At 44.1% G+C, this 13,521-nt stretch overlaps 1 protein-coding gene across 13 annotated transcripts in view; it reads right to left on the reverse strand.

Annotated features, from left to right (window-relative positions):
* GIT2 (GIT ArfGAP 2) overlaps positions 1–13,521 on the reverse strand; it is a 65,462-nt gene that overhangs the window by 36,063 nt on the left and 15,878 nt on the right. For all 13 annotated transcript variants that reach the window (XM_012510074.2, XM_030821356.1, XM_003279657.3 and 10 more), the window contains exon 7: positions 13,391–13,485. In XM_012510074.2, the coding sequence (XP_012365528.1) occupies positions 13,391–13,485 (95 nt within the window). The remainder of the gene's footprint in view (positions 1–13,390; positions 13,486–13,521) is intronic.

Consider the following 13,521-nt stretch of genomic DNA (forward strand, 5'->3'; position numbering starts at 1 on the left):
AAGCTCTAGGCCTTGCTCAAATGAATCTATTAGTATAAAACAGTCAGGGCTGGGGCAGGTGGCCTTTGCAGATCCAGACAGGGACTCCATCTGCAAGGAAGCTTACTGACTCAGCCCTAATCTAGCTCCTGGAGGACACTGACCCATGTGCCAATGAATAACGCCACTATCAGCACTCCTATGTAGGTTTTTCTTTAACATAAGTCTATCTTTCTTCTGGGTAAAGACCCAGGAGTAGAAATGCTGGGTTATACGGTAAATGTATGTTTAACTTGGTAAGAAACTGCCAGACTTTTTCCCTTGAGTAGCACTATCACTTTGTTTTCCAAACAGCAATGTGTGAGAGTTATAGTTGCTTCCTGTCTTTCCCAGCACCTGTACTTTCAGTTTTTGTTTTGTTTTTAAAAGTTCAATCATTCTGATAGCTATGCTGTGGCATCTCATTGTGCTAATGACTAATCATGCCGCGCTTGTCTTCGTGTGATTTTTTTTTTTTGCCATCCCATATCTTGTCTTTGCCCAGTTTTTGTGTTGTTTTCTTACTGTTGAGTTTTAATTTCAATTAATTAATTAATTAATTTGAGACGGAGTTTCACTCTTGTTGCCCAGGCTGGAGTGCAATGGCGCAATCTCGGCTCACTGCAACCTCCGCCTCCTGGGTTCAAGCGATTCTTCTGCCTCAGCTTCCTGAGTAGCTGGGATTACAGGTATGCGCCACCACACCCGACTAATTTTGTTTTTTCAGTAGAGATGGGGTTTCTCCATGTTGGTCAGGCTGGTCTTGAACTCCTGACCTCAGGTGATCTGCCCGCGTCGGCCTCCCAAAGTGCCGGGATTACAGGCGTGAGCCACTGTGCCCGGCTTATTTATTTGAGTCAGGGTCTCACTCTGCCCCATGGCTGGAGTGCAGTGGCATGGATCTCGGCTCACTGGCAACCTCCACCTTCTGGGTTCAAGCGATTCTCATGCCTCAGCCACCTGAGTAGCTGGGACTACAGGTGTGCACTGCTACACCCGGCTAATTTTTTTACATTTTTAGTAGAAACAGGGTTTCGCCACATTGCCTAGGCTGGTCTCAAACTCCTGGGCTCAAGTAATCCACCTGCCTAGACCTCCCAAAGTGCTGAGATGACAGGCGTGAGCCACCGTGCTCAGCCTGAGTTTTAAAAATTCTTTAAATATTCTGAATATGAGTAATTCGCTGGATATGTGATTTCCAAATACCTGTATTTTCTCCCAGTCTGTTGCCGGTCTTTTCACTTTCTTAACTAGTTTTCTCAGAACAAAACTTTTCCTTTTTTTTTTTTCTTTTGAGATGGAGTTTTGTCTTTGTTGCCCAGGCTAGAGTGCAATGGCGCAATATTGGCTCATTGCAACCTCTGCCTCCCGGGTTCAAGCGATTCTCCTGCCTCAGCCTCCCAAGTAGCTGGGATTACAGGCATACACCACCATGCCTGGCTAACTTTTTGTATTTAGTAGAGACACAGTTTCACCATGTTAGTCAGGTTGGTCTTGAACTTCTGACCTCCGGTGATCCACCTGCCTTGGCCTCCCAAAGTGCTGGGATTACAGGCGTGAGCTACTGCACCTGGCCAAAAATTTTCAGTTTTGATGAAGTATAATTTATCAATATTTTCTTTTATGGATTGAGTTTTGGTGTTATATTTAAGAGGTTTTTTTTTTACCCCTTGCAGAGGCAACGTCTTGCTCTGTTGCCCAGGCTGGAGTACAGTGGCATAGTCATAGCTCACTGCAGCCTCGGCTTCCTGGGCTCAAGTGATCCTCCTACCTGGGCCTCCCAAAGTACTAGGATTACAGGTGTGAGCCACCATACTCAGCTGATAGCTAAAAGCTTTCATCCAAGATCACAAAGATTTTCTCTTATGTTTTCTTTTTTTTTTTTTTGACACACGGTCTCATTCTGTCGCCCAGGCTGGAGTGCAGTGGTGTGATCTCAGCTCACTATAACCTCCATTTCCTGGATTCAAGTGATTCTCCTGCCTTAGCCTCCTGAGTAGCTGGGACTACAGGCGTTCACCACCATGCCTGGCTAATTTTTGTATTTTTAGTAGAGACGGGGTTTCACTATGTTGGCCAGGCTGGCCTCGAACTCCTGACCTCAGGTGATCCACCCGCCTTGACCTCCCAGAGTGCTGGGATTACAGGTGTGAGCCACCGTGCCCGGACCTCTTACGTTTTCTTCTAGAAGTTTTACAGTGTCAGGTTTTACATTTACATCTATGATCCTTTCTAGTTTCGGGGTAAGGTGTGAGGTTTAGGTTGAAGTTCACTTTCCTGCACGTGGATGTCCGGTTGTCCCAATGCATTAAAAAGACTATCCTGGGGCGCGTGCAGTGGCTCATGCCTATAATCCCAGCACTTTGGGAGGTCGATGCGGGCGGATCACGAGGTCAGGTGATCAACACCATCCTGACTAACACGGTGAAACCCCATCTCTACTAAAAATACAAAAAATTACCTGGGTGTGGTAGCGTGCGCCTGTAGTCCCAGCTACTCAGGAGGCTGAGGCAGAATCACTTGAACCTGGAGGGCCGAGGTTGCAGTGAGCCAAGATCCCACCACTGCACTCCAGCCTGGGTGACAGCGCGAGACTCTGTCTTAAAAAAAAAAGAAAAAAAACAAACAACAACAAAAAACTATCCTTCCTCCACCACTGAACTGATTGCCTTTGCACTTTTGACAAAAATCAATTGAACAGGCCAGACGCGGTGGCTCACGCTTGTAATCCCAGCACTTTGGGAGGCCAAGGCGAGCGGATCACGAGGTCGGGAGATCGAGACCACGGTGAAACCCCGTCTCTACTAAAAATACAAAAAAAAAAAAAAATTAGCCGGGCGTGGTGGCGGGTGCCTGTAGTCCCAGCTACTCCGAGAGGCTGAGGCAGGAGGATGGCGTGAACCCGGGAGGCGGAGCTTGCAGTGAGCCGAGATCGCGCCACTGCACACTCCAGCCTGGGTGACAGAGCGAGACTCCGTCTCAAAAAAAAAAAAAAAAAATCAATTGAACATATTTGTGTGGGTCTATCTCTGGATTCTCTATACTGTTTCAATGGCCTATATGTCTATCTCTTCATCGGTGTCACAGTCTTGAGAACTGTACAGCTTCATAGCAATTCTGAAAAATTGGGTGCTGTACTTCCTTCCACATTATTCTTCTGCAAAATTGTCTGGGCTACTCTAGTTCCTTCACCTTTCCATTTGAATTTTTAAATTATTATTATTATTTTTGGAGATGAGGTCTCACTCTGTTGCCCAGGCTAGAGTGCAGTGGCACGATCATGGCTCACTACAGCCTCAACCTCCTGGGCTCAGGTGATCTTCCCACATCAGCCTCCCGAGTAGGTGAGACCACAGGCATGCACCATCACACATGGCTAATTTATTATTTGTAGAGATGAAGTCTCGCCATGCTGCCCAGGCTAGTCTCAAACTCCTGGGCTCAAGTAGTCCTCCCGCCTTGGCCTCCCAAAGTGCTGGGATTACAGGCGTAAGCCACTATACCTGGCCTCCATCTGAATTTTAGAATCAGCTTGTCTATGTCTAATAAAAAATCCTCAATTGAAGTAAATTTACACATTTATTAACTTCTGGAGAATTGACATGTTATTGAGTCTTCATATCCATAAGCACAGTACATCTCTCCACTTACTCAGGTCTTCATTGATTTCTTTCATCAGCAGTTTTTGGCATATAGATACTACATATATTGTGTATTTCATTAGATTTATACCTAAGTACTTAATTTGGAGCTTTTTTATTTTTTTGAGACAGAGTCCCGCTCTGTCGCTCAGGCTGGAGTGCAGTGGCGAGATCTCGGGCTCACTGCAACCTCTACCTCACAGGTTCAAGCGATTCTCCCGACTCAGCCTCCCGAATAGCTGGGACTACAGGCGCCCACCACCATGCCCAGCTAATTTTTGTATTTTTAGCAGAGACAGGGCTTCCCCATGTTAACCAGGCTGGTATCAAACTCGACCTCAGGTGACCCACCCCCTTCTGCCTCCCAAAGTGCTGGGATTATAGGTGTGAGCCACCGCGCCTGGCCAATTTGGAGCTTTTATTACTGGTATTGTTTTTCTAGATTCAGTTTCCAATTGTTCACTGCTAGTCTAAAGAAATATGATGGATTTTTGGCAGGGCGCGGTGGCTCACACCTGTAATCCCAGCACTTTGGGAGGCCGAGGCGGGTGGATCACCTGAGGTCAGGAGTTCGAGACCAGCCTGGCCAACATGGCGAAACCCTGTCTCTACTAAAAATACAAAAAATTAGCCAGGCATGGTCGGGGGGCACCTGTAATCTCAGCTACTTGGGAGGCTGAGGCAGGAGAATTGCTTGAACCTGGGAGGCGGAGGTTGCAATGAGCAGAGATCGCACCACTGCACTCCAGCCTGGGTGACAGAGCAAGACTCTGTCTCAAAAAAGGAAAAAAAAAAAGATGGATTTTTGGCTGTTTGATACAATTTTGGCCTGATGCAAAACTGTATTCTTGCAATCTTGTTTAACTCAAGGTTCTGGAAACCTTTTTGTAGGTTCCTTGCGATTTTCTACATAGAAATCATCTCATTTGAATGGGGACAGTTTGATTTCTTCCTTTTCAATCTGTATGCCTTTTATTTATTTTTCTTGCCTCTTGGCACTGGTTAGGATTTCCAGTGTGATGTAGAAGAGAAATGGTAAGAGTGGACACCCTAGTCTTTCTCCCAATTTGAGAGCAAACACAGTCTTTCATCATTAAATAGATACTGTTTATCAGATCAAGGAAGTCTCATCTATTCCTAGTTTGCTAAGAGTTTTTTTAAAACATGAATGGATGTTGAAGTTTGTTGAATGCTTCTTCTGCATCAACTGATATGATTATATAGTTTTTCTTTTTTACTGTTAACATGATAGATTACATTAACTGATTTTTTTTTTTTTGAGACACAGTCTCGCTCTGTCACCCAGGCTGGTGTGCAATGGCGCAATCTCAGCTCACTGCAACCTCCGCTTCCCGGGTTCTAAGTGATTCTCCTGCCTCAGCCTCCCAAGTAGCTACATGCATGCACCACCATGCCCAGTTAATTTTGTATTTTTAGTAGAGACGGGGTTTCACCATGTTGGCCAGGCTGGTCTCAAACTCCCGACCTCAAGTGATCCACCCGCCTTGGCCTCCCAAAGTGTTGGGATTACAGGCGTGAGCCACCACGCCTGGCCTGATTTTTAAATATTAAATCAGTCTTGCCTATCTGGAAATCCCACTTGGTTATGTTGCATTTTTCTCTATTTTTTTTGAGACAGGGTCTCACTCTGTCACCCAGGCTAGAGTACAGTGGTGTGAACACAGCTCACTGCAGCCTTGAACTCCTGGGCTCAAGCAATCCTCTCACCTCAGCCTCCAGAGTAACTGGGACTACAGGCACATGCCATCATGCTAGGCTAATTTTTTTGTTGTTGCAGTTTTGTAGATGGGGTCTTGCTATGTTGCCCAGGCTGGTCGCAAACTCTTGGCCTCAAGCAGTCCTCCTACTTCAGCCTTTCAAAGTGTTGTGATTACCACTGTGAGCCACTATGCCGGGTCTGTATCACTATTATTATTATTATTACTATTATTAGAGATGGAGTCTGACTGTCGCCCAGGCTGGAGTGCAGTGGCACAATCTCAGCTCACTGCAACCTCTGCCTCCCAGGTTTAAGCGATTTTCCTGCCTCAGCCTCCCAAGTAGCCGGGATAACAGGCGCCCACCATCATGCCCAGCTAATTTTTGTATTTTTAGTAAAGATGGAGTTTCACCATGTTGGCCAGGTTGGTCTCGAACTCCTGACCTCAGGTGATCCACCTGCCTCAGCTTCTCAAAGTGCTGGGATTACAGGCATGAGCCATTATGCCCAGTCTGCTTTGTATTTTTTTTAATTATCCTTCAATGTCTGTGGGGTTTATAGTGACAATTCCATCTGTATTCTCTCATTTTTGTCAGTATTGCCAGACATTTATGAGTTTTACTAATCCTTCTGAAAAACCAGCTTTTGGTTTCATTGATTTTTCACTACTGTTTCCTTCTTTCAGTTTCATCGATTTTTCGCTACTGTTTCCTTCTTTCAGTTTCATTGATTTCTGCTCTTTACTATTTGCTGCCTTCTGTTTGGTTCAGGTTTATTTTGCTCTTTTTTTTTTTTTTAAAGTTTCTTAAGGGAGGAGCTTAGATTAATAATTTGAGGCTAGGCGCGGTGGCTCACGCCTGTAATCCCAGCACTTTGGGAGGCTGAGGCAGGCAAATCATTTGAGGTGGGGAGTTAGAGACCAGCCTGGCCAACATGGTGAAACTCCATCTCTACTAAAAACACAAAAATGTGCCAGGCATGGCGCTGCATGCCTGTAATCTCAGTTCCTCAGGAGGCTGAGGCAGGAGAATCACTTGAACCGGGAGGGGGAGGTTGCAGTGAGCCAAGATTGCACCACGGCACTCCAGCCTGGGTGACAGAGCAAGACACCGTCTCAAAAAATAATGATGAGAATGATTTGAGATCTTTCTTCTTTTCTAAGGTAAGAATTTAATACTATAAAGTTTTCCTCTAAGCATTGCTTTGGCTGCATCCCAGAAATTCTGATATGCTGCATTTTCATTTTCATTCAGTAGAAAATATTTTTTCCCTTAAGACTTCCTCTTAGATCCATGGATTAGTTAGAAGTGTGTTGTTCAGGGCTGGGCACGGTGGCTCATACCTGTAGTCTCAGCACTGTGGGAGGCTGAGGTGGGTGGATCACCTGAGGTCAGGAGTTCGAGACCAGCCTGGTCAACATGGTGAAACCCTATCTCTACTAAAAATACAAAAATTCGCTGGGTGTGGTGGCACGCGCCTGTAATCCCAGCTACTAGGGAGGCTGAGACAGGAGAATCGCTTGAACCCAGGAGGCAGAGGTTGCAGTGAGCCGAGATTGCACCACTGCACTCCAGCCTGGGCAACAGCACAAGGCTCTGTCTCCAAAAAAAAGCAGCATGCTGTTCAACTTCCAAGCACTTGGGTGTTCTCCAGTTTTATTTGTATTACCTATCTGTAGCTTAATACTATTATGGTCTGAAAATATATTTTATAGAATTTTAATTATTTTAGATTTGCTAAGGTTTGTCTTATGACCCAGGATATGGTCTATCTGGGTGAATGTTCAATATGTACTTGAAAAGAATGTGTATTCTAACGTTGTCAGGTAGAAGAGTCTATAAACATCAACTAGATCTAGTTGGGTTTTGGTCTGGTTTAGTTCTATATCCTTACTGATTTTCTATCTACTAGTTCTATCTATTACTAAAAGATGAGTGTAGAGTCTCCAACAATAATTGTAGATTTGACCTTCTCTCTTTTTAGTTCTATCAAACTTTGCTTCATGTATTTTGAAGGTCTGTTGCTGGATGTGTACACATTTAGAACTGTTATGCCTTCTTGATGAATTGACTCATTTCTGATAACAGTATGACCCTCTCTATCCGTGCTAATATTCCTTCCTTTGAAGTCTACTTTGTCTGACATTAATATAGCCACCCTAGCTTTCTTTTCCTGAGCCTTTGCATGGTATATCTTTTTATACTTTTGGCTTTTAACTTATTACCTATATTGTTATATTTCAAATGGGTTTCTTGTAGACAGTATATATTAGGCCTTATGGTTTTTTGTTCTGTCGCCCAGGCTGGAGAGCAGTGGCATGATCAGCGCTCACTGCAGCCTTGACCTCCTGAGCGCAAGTGATCCTCCCACCTCAGCCCCTCCTGAGTAGCTGAGACTATGGGCATGCACCACCATGCCTGGCTGCTTTCTATAAAATTTTTTGTAGTGAAGCAATCTTGCTCTGTTGCTCGGGCTGGTCTCAAACTCCTATGCTTAAGCGATTAGGAGAATTGCTTCAGGCTCCCTGAAGTGTTGGGATTACAGGTGTGAGCCGCAGCTCCCAGCCCCTTTTGTTTTTTAATCCATTCTGACAATCTCTGCTTTTCATTGATGTGTTTGGGTCATTAACATTTAATGTAATTATTGATATGTATGGATTTAAGTCTATGATGTTATTATTTATTTTCTATTTGATCCTTAGTTTTTTGTTCTCCCCCCTCCTCTCTTTTGAATATTTTGAATCAAAATATCTTTTGATGATTTGAATAATTTTTAATACTCCATTTTCATTTACCTCTAGCATTTTTGATCACATATCTTTGTAGTCTTTTTTTTTTTTTTTTTTTTTTTTTTTAGATGGAGTCTCACTCTGTCACCCAGGCTGCAGTGCAGTGGCATGATCTTGTCTTGGCTCCCTGCAACCCCTGCCTCCCGGGTTCAAGCGATTCTCCTGCCTCAGCCTCCCAAGTAGCTGGGACTACAGGCACGCACCACCACACCTAGCTAATTTTTGTATTTTTAGAAGAGACAGGGTTTCACCATGTTGGCCAGGATGGTCTCAATCCCTTGACTTCATGATCTGCCTGCCTTAGCCTCCCAAAGTGCTGGGATTACAGGCGTGAGCCACCGCGCCTGGCTTATAGTCTTCTTTTAGTGGTTATGGTAGAAATTACTATACATGTACACACACACACACACACACACACACACACACACCCCCTAACTTTTCACAGTCTACTTAGAAATCCTATTTTACATTTCCAGTAGACGGTAGAAATCTTACCATTATATTTTTTACCCCACCCCCTTTTATATTATAGTTGTCAAATGTATTACACTGATATATGCTGAAAACCCTACTAGACAATTTTTTTGAGACAGAGTCTCACTCTGTCGCCCAGGTTGGAATGCAGTGGCACAATCTCGGCTCACTGCAAGCTCCGCCTCCCAGGTTCATGCCATCCTCCTGCCTCAGCCTCCTGAATAGCTGGGACTACAGGCGCCTGCCACCACGCCCGGCTAATTTTTTGTATTTGTAGTAGAGACGGGGTTTCACCGTGTTAGCCAGGATGGTTTCGATCTCCTGACCTCGTGATCCGCCCACCTCAGCCTTCCAAAGTGTTGGGATGACAGGCGTGAGCCACCCCGCCTGGCATTTTTTTTTTTTTTTTTGAGATGGAGTCTGTCACCCAGGCAGGAGTGCAGTGGCACGATCTCAGCTCACTGTAACCTTTGCCTCCTAGGTTCAAGTGGTTCTCCTGCCTCAGCCTCCTGAGTAGCTGGGTTTCAGGCATGTGCCACCATGCCCAGTTAATTTTTGTATTTTTAGTAGAGACAGGGTTTCACCATGTTGGCCAGGCTGGTCTCAAACTCCTGACCTCAGGTGATCTGCCTGCCTTGGCCTGCCAAAGTGCTGGGATTACAGGCTTGAGCTACTGCCCCTGGCTGACAATGTTATAGCTTTAAGATATGTATGACAATTTCAACTTTTTGTTTGTTTCTTGAGACAGGGTCTTACTCTGCCAGATCTTTAACATTTCTGTTGTTTTTCTTTCATTCCTAAAGTTCCAAGATTCCCTCTGGCATCATTTCCCCTCCATCCAAAGAACTTTCTCTAGCATTTCTGTTAAAGTAAATAATAATAATTTTTTTTCCTGTTATAATGTCCTTATTTTGCCTTCATTCCAAAGGTTATTTTCATTGGATATAGAGTTCTGGGTTGACAGCTCTTTTCTTTTAGCACTTTGAAAGTATTGTTTCTACCATCACAAAGAAGATGAGAAAAAAAAATAATAAAAAATAATAATAATAAAAAAGGAGCAGTGGCTCATGCCTGTAATCCTATCACATTGGGAGGCCCAGGTGGGTGGATTACTTGAGCTCAGGAATTCAAGACCAGCCTGGGCAACATGGTGAAACCCCATCTCTACAAAAAATACAAAAGTTATCTGGGCACAGTGGCACACACCTGTAGTCCCAGCTACTGTGGATGCTGAGGTGGGAGGATCACTTGAGCTCAAGAGGTTGAGGTTTCAGTGAGTCGAGATCACGCCACTGCACTCCAGCCTAAGCGATGGAGTGAGACCCTGTCTCAAAATAATAATAATAATAAAAGTATTATTCTGGCTGGGTAAGGTGGCTCATGCCTGCAGTCCCAGCCCTTTGGGAGGCCGAGGTGGGCAGATCACGAAGTCGGGAGTTTGAGACCAACCTGGCCAACATGGTGAAACCCCATCTCTACTAAATACGCAAAAATTTGCCGGGCATGGTGGCAGGCACGTGTAATCCCATCTACTCAGGAGGCTGAGACAAGAGAATCGCTTGAACCTGGAGGTGGAGGTTGCAGTGAGCCAAGATTGCACCACTGCACTCCAGCCTGGGCAACAGAGAGAGACTCCATCTCAAACAAACAAACAAATAAAACAAAGTATTATTTCATTTCCTTCTCATCTCTATGGTTTCTGCTAAGAAATTCACAATCATTCAAATCACTCTTTTTCTATATATGTGTCACTTTTTCCTGGCTGCTTTCAAGATGTTTTCTTCAACTTTAGTTTTCAGCAGTTTGATTTTGATGTGTCTCAACTGTGGATTTGAGTTTATCTTCTTTGGAATTTTCTAAGTTTCTTGAATCTGTAAGTTTATGTCTTTCACCAAATTTAGAGGTTTTTTTTTTTTGAGAGGGAGCTTTGCTCTGTTGCCCAGGTTGGAGTGCAGTGGCGCAATCTGGACTCACTGCAACCTCTACCTCCCAGGTTCAAGTGATTCTCGTGCCTCAGCCACCTGAATAGCTGGGATTACAGGTGCGCACCAACATGCCTGGCTAATTTTTGTATTTTTAGTAGAGATGGGGTTTCGCCATGTTGGCTAGGCTGGTCTCAAACTCCCAACCTCAAACGATCTGCCCGCCTCAGCCTCCCAAAGTGCTGGAATTACAGGTGTGAGCCATTGAGCCTGTCCCAAATTTAGAGGGGTTTTTTTGCCAATATTTTTTCAAATACATTTTCTGCACACACCACTCTTTCTCATCTCTTACTGGGAATCCAATGACATAAATGTCAGAAATTTTAGTATTTTCCCACAGGTCCCTGAGACTCTGTTCAGTTTTTTCTTCCTACTGTTTTCTCCTCTCTGTTGCTTAAACCAGATAATTTCTAGTGATCTGTTTTCAATTCACTGACTTTCTTTGTCATCTCTATTCTTCTATTAAGCCCATCCAGTGAGTTTTAAATTTTTAGTGTTTGTATCTGTCAGTTCTAATATTCTTATTTCATTCTCTTCTGTATCTTCTATTTCTCTGATGGGACTTTCTATATTCCTGTTTGTTTCAAGAATGTTTGCTTTTACTTCTTATAGCATGGTCTTAGTAGCTGCTTTAAAATCTTTGTCTGATAACTCCAACATTTGTGTCATCTTGGGGTTGGCACCTGTTGGCTGCCTTCCCTGGCAAGTACATGAGAATTACTCATATGTCAAGTCATTATGGATGGTATCCTGGACATTGTGAATGTTATGGGACTCTGGGTCTTCTTTAAACTTTATGCAAAAATGTTAATATTTTTGTCTTAGCAGGCAACTGACCAGGTGAGGTTCTGCCTCCTGGGCAGATGGTGAGAGAATAGAGAGAAAAAGAAAAGCAATCAGGATCCCCCCTCATCCCCTTGCTCAGAGACTTAGGAACCTGTGCTGCCACTGCTGCTGCTGCTATTGCCCACAGGCTTGCCTAGGGGCTGGATGGGAGAGATCAGAAAAAGGGAGGAGGAGGAAGAAAAAACCCCAGGGGAATCCCCTTCCTCTCTGTCCTGTAGAAGTCTCATTTCCTGCTCTTTAACCAGAAAAAGGCTTTTTTTTTTTCTTTTGAGATGGAGTCACATTCTGTCCCCCAGGCTGGAGTGCAGTGGCGCAATCTTGGCTCACTGCAACCTCTGCCTCCTGGGTTCAAGCAATTCTCCTGCCTCAGCCTCCCAAGTAGCTGGGATTATAGGCGCCTGCCACCATGCCCAGCTAATTTTTTTGTATTTTTAGTAGAGATGGGGTTTCACCATGTTGGCCAGGATGATCTGGATCTCCTGACCTTGTGATCTGCCCACCTCAGCCTCCCAAAGTGCTGGGATTACAGGCGTGAGCCACCGCACCCTGCAGAAAAAGGGTTTTTTGCACTCATTATGTACTTCCAGTTTTCAGGCTGTCATTGAAGTCCTATCAGAAGTAAGACAAAGAGGACACTCACCACCAGCTAATGGCACTTTGAGTTCCCTAATCCACCAACCAGGATTTACTTTTCAGAGTCTTTAGCTAGCTACTCCAAGCATTTGGTCCAGGTCTGTTAGTTCTATTTTGCAGGAGACACAGTGGGGTATGCTTACTCCATCTCACCCAGAACTGAAACTACACCAGAGGCTCTTAACTCTATCATACAACCAGGATGGAGAACCACTGCATACATGTATGTGAATGTTGTACATCAGGGGTTGGCCAATATTTTCTGTAAAGGGCCAAATAGTAAATATTTTAGGCTTTATGGCCGTCTGGCCTGTTGCAACAACTTAACCTATTCAACTCTGCTGTTGTTATATGAAAGCAGCCATACACAAGGTATAAATAATTGGGTGTGGCTTTCTTGCAACAAAACTTTATTCATTTATTTTTTAGAGAGATGGGGGTCTTGCTTTGTCACTGCACCCAGGCTGGAGTGCAGTGGCACGATCATAGCTCACTGCCACCTTGAATTCCTGGGCTCAAGTCCCAGCCTCCCAAGTACCTGGGACAACAGGCGCGTACCACCATGCCTGGCTGATTTTTAAAAAAATCTTTTTGTGGAGATGGATTCTCACCCCTCTTGCCCAGGCTAGTCTCGAATTCCTAGGCACAAGCAGTCTTCCTACCTTGGCCTCCCAAAGTGCTAGGATTACAGGCAAGACCCACTGCACCCGGCAAAAGCTTTATTTATTTGTTTATTTTTATTTATTTGAGACAGAGTCTCACTCTGTCACCCAGGCTGAAGTGCAGTGGCGTGATACAAAACTTTATTTAATAAAACAAGTAGCTGGCTAGATTTGGGCTACAAACCATGGTTTGCTGACCCCTGTTCCCTATCACAAATAGCCAAGTTGGCTTTGACAAAGTTTACTTCTGGACTTTTTTTTCCATTCTTTAGGAAGAATTTTTCAAATAACTAGAAAGGTTATTGCTTTGCTCCTACATTCCTAGTCCCACCATGTTCAAGAAATGTGGTACCCATTCAATTTTGCTTTGATTATTCAATCTGATTCTTGAAATAGTCATTTCTCTAGAGCTATTAAAAATGAAAAATCTAAGGAGATTTGTCCAACTTTATATCTTTTACATGTAACTGACAATTCTGTAGTTATCCTTTCAAATTAAAACCCATATGTACAGCTTTCTCAGTGATATGTTAAAGCAGAGGAGGTAATAACAAATAGTGTCCCAAATTGTTTTTCTAGAACCTTCCCAACTGGAGATGTGAAGCGGTCATTCTCCATCCACTCACCTGGTTTCCTGCCACAGAGATAGAAGGCTAGTCTGTCCGTTAGCTCATACTGTATTTCCACGAGGCGCTCTGCCAGCTCATGGTGCCCTCCTTGCCTATCAAGAGAAAACAAAGTACCATTTATATCGCTC

Source organism: Nomascus leucogenys, chromosome 10, assembly GCF_006542625.1.
Source record: "Nomascus leucogenys isolate Asia chromosome 10, Asia_NLE_v1, whole genome shotgun sequence".
NCBI lineage: Eukaryota > Metazoa > Chordata > Mammalia > Primates > Hylobatidae > Nomascus > Nomascus leucogenys.